Genomic DNA, 9,366 nt, shown 5'->3' on the forward strand with positions numbered 1-9,366 from the left:
CAGGAGTTCCCAGTTTACTTAGTGACTCACCGTTTTGCGGCTGGCTAGCTCAAGTGGTAAATCACGCATCGTATCCCAGCTGGGGGAAATGAGCTGCCAGTGTGGGTCCTTTAGCCCGGCGTTCGCTGTACAATTTTTTGCCCTTTTCGGGACGATTTTCCAGTCCTGTGAGATTTTTTTAAACAGGCTGAAGGTCATCCTGATGGTGAGTGGTGTAGTGAAGGGGGGTAACAAGGGGTTATCAGCCTCTAGCGACCACCTCCCCATCAGGAATCATGAGGTCGGGAGAAAATCAAACATGTTTGATTTTCAGTTTGAGCTATAGCTGCGTGCAAGGTTGAAAAAAATCGTACAGTTGATGCCCGGCTTTAGGCAAGACCCTTCACGCTAATGCCTGCTTTGGGGAGTGGCGGCCCAGTGGTTACGGTATTACGCTTGGAATCCTGAGATTCTGAATTCAAGCCCCACTCACACAGACTACCATTTTAGGACCTTGAGCAAGACCCTTAACCCCACGCTGCTTCCCGGGCGCCACACAATGGCAGCCCACTGCTCTCGAAGGGTATGGGTTAAATGCAGAGAGTGAATTTCGTTGCTCTGTACTTGTGAGAGTGGAATGACAATAAAACACTGGAATGTTTCCCCTCAAACGATCCAATCAATAGCTAAACAGATAAACCGGGTGTTCTAACAGGACGGTCCTTTCAAACACACTTTATGTCCGACTTTAGTGTCGATGATAACAGCCAATTAAAACATGCATTTAATGTAAGACGATTCAAACTGCTGTTTTTAAATATATTAGCAGCCTTAAGACTAAAGAGTAAATTAGGAGCCAACTGGGTATTAAATTAATTTAAGAAGTGAAGTTAATCTTTTGACACAAAGGGCAGCAGCACAGATGTGATTTAACGGAAACGTAGAGTAGTTTGCTGATAGTGTAAATGTTGTGTCATGTTCTCACCAGCAGCCGCCTCCGGTTCTCAAAGTAGTCCAGAAAAGAGGCCAGGGAGCCCTTGGGAGGGGGTGTTGGCTTCTTTGTGGGTTTTGGGTAGTCCTTTTTTTCTGGGTACTTTGGTTTCTTCTCTTTCCTGATCCTCTGTTCTTTCCCAGCTTTTCCTCTTTTCTTTTCCAGTTTCTTTTTGTCTCCCTTTTTCTTCTTGTCATGCTTGAGTTTGACTTTTTTGGTTGGTGTGACGTCTGGGGCAGGCTCAGCCTCTCCTGGGTTGCTTGAAATGGGCGGGCTGGGTTCATAGCTGTCCTCGTAGTCTTTAGGTGAAACCTGCATACATAAATATGCCGTTATTCAGTCAGAGATTTACCACGATGATTAATGACAATTTAGCCAGTTTGAAGCTGAAAAAGTCTGCTTAGATCTTGAATATTTTTCAGTGGTAGAAAATGTGAATGTTCTCTAAGCAACTCGAGCTGATCGCTTGGGCAACATTCGAAACTGGGATGTTTTATTACTGTTAGTCTCAGTGGTTTGAATGCAGAGTTTGTCTTTGACCATTGATATATAATACTAGATTGGTTACACATGACACACAGGAGCCATGGCAAAGCATTGAGTCAGGGCTGCTGCAGAAACACAAGCAGTGTCAGAATTTAAAGAGCAGAAAACCTTTAGAATCTGCTTTAAAAGTTTGACTTGTATGTAACTGAAATTTGATTGACCTGAAATGCAAAAATACAAAAACAAAAGCAACATGCAGCATTTAAAACAGTAAAACAAATGATTTTGGATGGTTAAAGAAAGGCTGAATAAAGGGATAAAATACGAGAATTCATTGGTAGCTGCCATCTGAGTCAACTCATTTAATTATTTTTAAAGTTTAGTTTAAAACAACAGCTCATACATACTAGTATTAAAATGAAATGTTCCATCATAAATATATAGATAACTTTCAGTAAAGTCATGTTGTTCATGTTAAACACATTAAAATGTAAGGAGGAGTTTATCTTTTGTTCTGCATGTCACGTTGCTGCCCATGAAAAAGACTGATTGAAACAATTACTTGCATCACTGGGACTGTTTTCCAAGAAGTTTGGCCAGAAACGTTATAAATAACGTTTAAATAATCTTTATTATGACTTTATTTGTGTAAACCTTTATATTTGTTTTGCTGGTTTTGGTTTTTGTTTCCCTTCTTATTTGTGATGGAATTTTTTGGGGACTTTGTAAGATGTGTCCTCAATAAACGGCTGTTAAAACCAAAAGAACCACGTTGAGCCGTAATTCACTGAATAGGAGTAACAGTGGATTTTATGAAGGCCTCAATGAATCAGAATATCTCACATTTTAGCAATAAGTGTTTCAAGCTAGTCATGCTGGATAGGCTAAGTTAGCCTTTTTCAGAACACCTCTAGTGTTTTTTGTCTCTCTTGCTCCAAAATGAAAATATATTAAAGTACAGCAGCCTGGAGCTTTTCTTCTCTTATCCTCTCCCCTTCCTGTCTCTTTGCCTCTCTGACCACCTCCTCCCCCTAAGCAGGGGGCGGAGTCTGTCTTCAGTCAGGAAGCACTAGATACCCTGCAGAGTGAGCCATAAAAAATACACAGATTGGTTTTTATTTTCAGATCCAAGCTCTGGGTCCTGCCCCTTTTGCTATAACTGTCCACCCCAGGTCACCGACAACACCAGGAAATGTTCCGCTGCTGACAATGGCTGGCCCGTTGATAAAGGTGCAGTAGCAGCCTTTAAAAATGGCCGTTCCCAGTCAAACACAAGTTGAATGGCAGTCCACTTCCCTAAAACTCCAAGCAAAATCCCATCCAACTCCCAGCCACTGTAGTGACCCCCTCTTGCATACCTTTTTACTCTGACTCCACCCTTTCACTGAATTACAGGGTCTGACCAGGAGATGATGCTTCTCTTTAGATCTTAATGTCCACAAATCATGACAGAAAGAATATTTTAGTACAAAGATTTGATGTTTAAAAAGGAATTATAGGGACCAGCCAAGGACATCCAAGGACCAGCCTAGGACCATTCAAGGACCAGCCAAGGACCAGTCAAAGACCAGCCAAGGGTCAGCAAAGGACCAGCCAAGGATCAGTCAAGGACCATCCAAGGACCAGTCAAAGACCAGCCAAGGGCCCATGACAGAAAGTGGGGAAAGTTTGAATGGCTACTACTGGTAGCCATGACCCCTCTTTGTTAGTCAATAGTTCAGCACCAAGGCCAGAAACCAACAAATGCTGATATAAAAATCACAGCAGTTAAAAACAAACTTGCAGCCACATTTTTATGCCTGTGACCACTTTAATTCACAGTTCCCTCACTGCTTATGGATTCATATTTATTTTGAGTACATATTTCTATCTATGATATCATATCGGCAATTTACCCAACTTTAATTTGAGACATAATTTATTCAAAAATGATATAAGCTGAAATTAGCCACAACTGCTTCTGTGACAAATGCAGCTGATTCTGTATTAGAGCAGGCCGATATGTTGACATGACTCGTTGTATATCAATGGTGTCTAGTGAGAATGGCACTAGCTATAGTGGCTAAAAGTGGACGTCAAATCCAGTAATATATAGCAATAACTTTGGGTACTTAAGAGGTTGCCTAGAACCATAACAAGCATTGTCATGTTTATCAATTGGCAGATTTCAGTCCAGAATTTGTGGAATGTTCTTGACAAACAATTGAGATCCATGGAGAGCCTGCTTTGCTGAACTTAAAGGAGCATATCGTCAATGGTTCACTGGAGTTCTCTGCTTAAAAGGTTATGGTTGCTGCAAAAGCTGGACCAACTATTATACAGGTGGTCATGAAGTTATGCAGAATGTGAATAGAGACTCACATACTTTGTAGTTCCTGGTTTACATGATGCATGAACAAGAATGTTGTGTTTTTGTTTTCTACCAGTTCCATCTGAGTCTAAATTAAACAATCTGCTGGTGAAGATTCTCAGTCATCAAGGTCATAGTCATTCCAAAAAAATTAAAAACAATCCACTGGACTTTGTCTGAAGACGTTTCTCTTCCATCCAGGAAGATTTTTCAATTCAAAATGTCAGGAAAAGCGTTTAGTTCCAGGTTTTATCCAGCAGCCCAACAAAGCCTTGTTTTGTTTAGAAAACATGCAAACTGAACCGGACGAACGGGTCCACCACTTTGGAATGGGGGTCTTTTGGTTTCATTGTAAGCCTGCAAGGCCCCATACCTGTCTATGTCTCTGAAAGGGGGGTCGTTAAAGGGAATTATTGGCCTGGCTGATTAGGCCAGGAGTCCAACTCATTTGTTCAGCCAGGCCAACAAGTCAAAATCTGACATTTTGAATTGATAAAGCTTCCTGTATGGGAAGCGAAACGTCTTCAAAGTTGGAAACAAAGTCCAGTGGATTGTTTTTTTACTTCTTTGGAATAAATTGACGAACTAGCAGCCTGGTGACTGACATCTCTGCAAGCTAAAGGGGTTAAAACATTGGAAGGACTGCAATCCATAAGTAAACCGTGCGGTTATAAAAGGAAGAGACGCCAAGCGACCAGGAAAACATCAGTATTACCTTCTCTGCTTCATTCTTGGTGGATTTGTCCTTTGTGGGCTTATGTGAAACAGGCACTAGCTTGTGGCTGTGTGTGGTGTCCTTATCAGTGCGGTTGTCTCTGCGGTTGTCATAGTAAGGATCAGAAGTAGTTCTAGGAGCTGGCAGCCAAAGCGCTGTGGGCTGGGCTCTTGTTGGTCTCTGGGTGGTGGTGGTGGGTCTTCTTGTAGTGGTGGTGGTGGGTTTAGTTGTGGTTGTGGCTCTGGTTGTGGTGGTTGTGGCTCTGGTTGTGGTGGTTGTGGCTCTGGTTGTGGTGGTTGTGGCTCTGGTTGTGGTGGTGGTAGGTCTTGTTGTGGTGGTGGTAGGTCTTGTTGTTGTTGTCGTCGTCGTGGGCCGTGTAGTCGTTGTGGTAGTTGTAGCAGATGTTGTTGAGGCTGGTTTGGGCTTTCTGATAAACTTCTTTTTGGGTTTTTCCTCTACAGATGGATCAGGAGCTAATCAACACACAAGCAGAGCAAAAATACATAAACCTAAACTGTTCTGTAACACCAAAAGGCATTCATTTAAACCACCAGATAGGCCAAAGGATAAACCCTAAACTCTTTCAACATAGACTGAAGATGTCTATCTTTAACAATCCTTCAGTCTGACTTACTGATTACCCCAAAGGCAGTTAATACTTACAACTCTTTTGAACATTTAACCCGTAATTTCCCTGATCCAAATTTTTTCTTTTTGTAACTTTGTATCGTCCACCAGGTCCTTACTCTGAATTTTTAGATGAGTTTTCAGAGTTCCTTTCTGATTTGGTATTAAATACTGACAGGGTCATCATAGTGGGAGATTTTAACATCCATGCTGACATTGAAGGCGATAGCTTAAGAGCAGCCTAAAATGCTATCTTAGACACTATTGGCTTTGTTCAAAATGTGAATAGTCCCACACATTCTCATCTTCATACTTTGGATCTTGTGCTGACATACGGCATAGAATGTGAAGAAATAACAGTATTTCCTCACAACCCTGTCCTCTTTGACTACTTTTAATAGATAATAGATAGTGCAGTTATACATTTTAAAGAATCTGCTTCACTTTCTCTCTCCTCTGTGTCGCTGAGCAGTGCTGCAGAGTGCAAAAGCTTAGCTTATTCCCCTTCACAGGTTGATGATTTTGTTGATGGGGTTGGTAGTTCTCTGCGTACTGCCTTAGACAACGCAACTCCTTTGAAAATGAAAACCGTTAAAAATAGAAAGCTGGCTCCGTGGTTTAATGCCGAGCTGCGAATTTTGAAGCAAAATGCTAGGAAACTGGAGAGAAAATATCGCTCCACAGGCCTGCGGGAGTCCTACCTAGTCTGGAAAAATGGTTTACTGCTGTATAAGAGGACCCTTTGTAAAGCAAGAGCAGCATACTTCTCCTCATTAATAGAGGAGAATAAGAATAATCCTAGATTTCTTTTTAATACAGTTGCCAAACTCACCCAGAGCCATAGCTCTGTTGAACCGTCCATTCCACCTGCTCTTAGCAGCAATGATTTTATGGGATTCTTTATAAATAAGATTGATCTTATTAAAAATAAGATCATTAGCACTCCTCTATCCGCGATTGTACCTGAGGTAGTCATGGAATCTGAACCGGGTTTAGACTGCTTTGATCCAGTTGAACTTTCAGAGTTAGCAAAATTATTGTCTTCATCTAAGCCTTCAACTTTGATGTTAGATCCAGTTCCAACCAGGTTATTTAAGGAGGTATTCCCTTTGATCTCCTCCTCCATTTTAGATGTGATTAATCTATCTCTGTTACAGGGATATGTACCTAAAGCTTTTAAGGTTGCTGGAATTAAACCTCTGCTTAAGAAACCGTCTCTTGACCCAGATGACTTGGTTAATTATAGACCTATATCCAATCTTCCTTTCTGATCTAAAGTTCTTGAGAAAGTAGTTGCCAAACAAGTGTGCGATCACTTCCACCATAATGAACTTTTTGAAGAGTTTCAGTCTGGCTTTAGAGCTCATCATAGCACTGAAACAGCTCTGGTGAAAGTCACTAATGATATTCTCATGGCCTCAGATAATGGACTTGTATCTGTGCTCGTCCTGTTGGATCTCAGTGCTGCATTTGATCCAGTTGATCATAATATTCTTTTAGAAAGACTTGAATATTTTGTTGGAATTAAAGGAACAGCTCTAGACTGGTTTAAATCTTATCTGTCTGATCGATTTCAGTTTGTTCATGTTAGTGACAGATCTTCCTCATGCTCAAAGGTTACCTGTGGTTACCTTTTTTTTACAGCTAGACTACTGCTTACCTGTGTGAGGCGTGATGTCCTCCACCTGACCCTCCACACCTGCTCCTTTACACTTTTGCACGAAACCCTTCTGGCGCAGCTTCTCCATCTTCCTCATGGGCGACTGGTCAATGACCTCATACATGGCCTCCAGTCTCACTGGGTAGGGGTACTTCTCCTCCACCTGCAGGGTTTTCTTCAGCAGAACCATTCCGAACTTACCTGCAAGTCCAAGGAAGGGGGGTGGAGTAAAATATATATCAAACACTTTTTAGAAACACAAAATAAAAAAAAACTGGCATCGTTTGTTTCTCTTTACTGCCAATGTCCTAAAACTCAACAATAAAAAGCAAACTGACTCAATATGGTCCGAAAAGTCAATAAATGGGGGCTGAAAGAATTCACCACTTTGGTCTGTTTGGGAGGTGAAGCTTTACCAGCAGCTGTTCACCTGAGTGTTCACCTGCATACCTGTTCACCTGTTAAACCAGCATATGTTTCCCTGAGGAGCAGTCCTGTCTGACTCTTACCCTTCTCCAGTTTGAGGAAGCTCATGAGTCTGGGGATGAGCGCCATGTCCAGCGGCTCCTGCAGCACCTTGCCCTCAGCAGTGATCCTCCTCACCTTGCCCCCCATCTCCCCCTCCTGGTGGAACATCACTATCTGCTGGACGTGCCTCTCGGCCAGCTCGCAGTACACGTCCGGTTTCAGGAGAGACATCATCAGCCGGTAGTAGCCGTCGGACTCGTGGGGCGCGGAGATCACCAGGACTCGGTTCTTCCCTGCGAAGCTGGCCAGCAGGTTGGGTGAACCGGCGCTGCTCGGCATCCTGGAGATCCGGGCTCTGGCTCCCGGGGCGCCCTCATCCCGCTGCGGCAGGCCAATCTGCCCGGCCCCCCCTCTCCTGACGGGATCCTGGGCCCCGTCGTCAGACTGCGCCTCTCCTGCACCCCGCATAGTGATCGGAGAACCAAAGCCCGGGCGCAGGCGCAGGCTGAAGCCCTCCTTGGCGGATGCGCGCTGCTGGGTCCGTCCGTTCTTTGGTGCGCGCCGGTGGAGCTGGACCCGCTTCAGCAGAACCTGTCTGTCGGCTTCGGTCCAGGTGAGCAGAGTCATCAGAACCAAGCAGACACAAATAAACGCCTTCATCGTGGATCCGCTAAGTGAACGTTCCTCCTTAGAACTGATTCAGAGCAGGAAGGCAGACGCACAGACCATGTCCGCTGGAGGAGCCCGAACTGGCGGTAAATCCACACTTTGGTTTGCTTCTAGTAGGGAAACGGTGGATCATCCGGAGCTCTGGAGCCCATTAATTCATAATCAATCAAAAAAAAAAAAAAAAAAAAAAAAAAAAAAAAAAACAGATAAACTTTCTCAGAGAAAAGTTTTAGATCACTTTTAGGTTTCTTTAAAACCGATTAAAATCCCGAACTTGGCTTTAATCCTCCGGTCTGTGTTTTTCCAGGACGAGCTGAGCAGAGGAAGGAAGAACCAGTCAGAACAACTTGGCCTCTCTCCAGCTCCACTCTGGCAAACTGGGAGCTTTGCTGCTTCGTCCTCACAGACCTCCGGACTCCTGGTGACGCAACGTCATAAGGAGCTGCCCCGGGACGCGCAGCCACCAACCCCCTCTCCAAACACTCCCCCCTTTACTGTAAAACACTGAATAAAAAGCAAAAACACTGAGAAGCTTCTTTAGTCCGTTTTTATCCATCAGGTTAGTTCATGGCTTCCCTCAGAATGAGAGAGGAGCTGAGCATCTGACTCATGGAGAGAAGCTTTCCATTGCAACATTAAGGTATTTGAGGTTTAATGTCTCAAGGAAAGTTTATCTGCTGCACAGGTCAGTAGAAGGACAATTAAAATGGCTTTACATGAATGAAACAATAAAATAGAAGAAAATATTATAGCAGAATAAAAGCAGGTAAAACAAACAGTTGGACCATCAGTGCAACCTTAAACTAATGAATTCTCAGGAAAAGTCCGCTCATATTCAGAATTCAAACTTCTGAAGGCACATTAAATATGAAATAATTACACATTGTTCAATTAATTATAAGTGTTTTTTAGTGTTGCACCGATACCAGTATCAGGCGCCTCGATCCAGCACTAAAATGGTGGTATCGGTATCGTTGAGTACCAACCAATAGGGCACCGATACCATTCTGAGAGCCAAAAGTTTCTTCAATTATTGTCACCCATTCCAGGTAAGCAATAAAAAGTTCTACTGGATTTACTTTGTTTTAGTCTTTTTCCTGCTTCACAAAGGAAGGCAGCAGCTTGACATGAAGCCATGATGGTGATTATTTTACATCCAAGTAGGATGCAGTTCTTCATAGATACACACATCAGTTTCAAACAGATGGTACCGGCCGATACTTCACAGCCAGGTATCGGGGCCAGAAAATGGCATCAGTGCAACACTAGTGTTTTTAATTCAGAGTAATTTTCATGTGAATGTGCTTTACTGGAGGCATCCATGTTTGTCAAAGAACACTACTGCCACCTACTGGTTAGTGACATTGTCACGGTGCGGTATCGGCTGTCAATTTGCGAGAGGTGGGGTACACCCTGGACAG

At 43.2% G+C, this 9,366-nt stretch overlaps 1 protein-coding gene across 1 annotated transcript in view; it reads right to left on the reverse strand.

Moving 5' to 3' along the window:
* ccdc80 (coiled-coil domain containing 80) overlaps positions 1-8,369 on the reverse strand; it is a 39,782-nt gene extending 31,413 nt beyond the window's left edge. Inside the window, exons 1-4 of the mRNA XM_015396243.1 lie at positions 7,318-8,369; positions 6,809-7,009; positions 4,522-4,994; positions 965-1,282 (exon numbers count right to left, since the gene is read on the reverse strand). Of these exons, the coding sequence (XP_015251729.1) occupies positions 965-1,282; positions 4,522-4,994; positions 6,809-7,009; positions 7,318-7,936 (1,611 nt within the window). The 5' untranslated portion in view covers positions 7,937-8,369. The remainder of the gene's footprint in view (positions 1-964; positions 1,283-4,521; positions 4,995-6,808; positions 7,010-7,317) is intronic.
* Positions 8,370-9,366: the final 997 nt, after the last annotated feature.

This window comes from Cyprinodon variegatus, unplaced genomic scaffold (assembly GCF_000732505.1).
Source record: "Cyprinodon variegatus isolate N-32 unplaced genomic scaffold, C_variegatus-1.0 Scaffold785, whole genome shotgun sequence".
NCBI classification, from domain to species: Eukaryota; Metazoa; Chordata; class Actinopteri; order Cyprinodontiformes; family Cyprinodontidae; genus Cyprinodon; species Cyprinodon variegatus.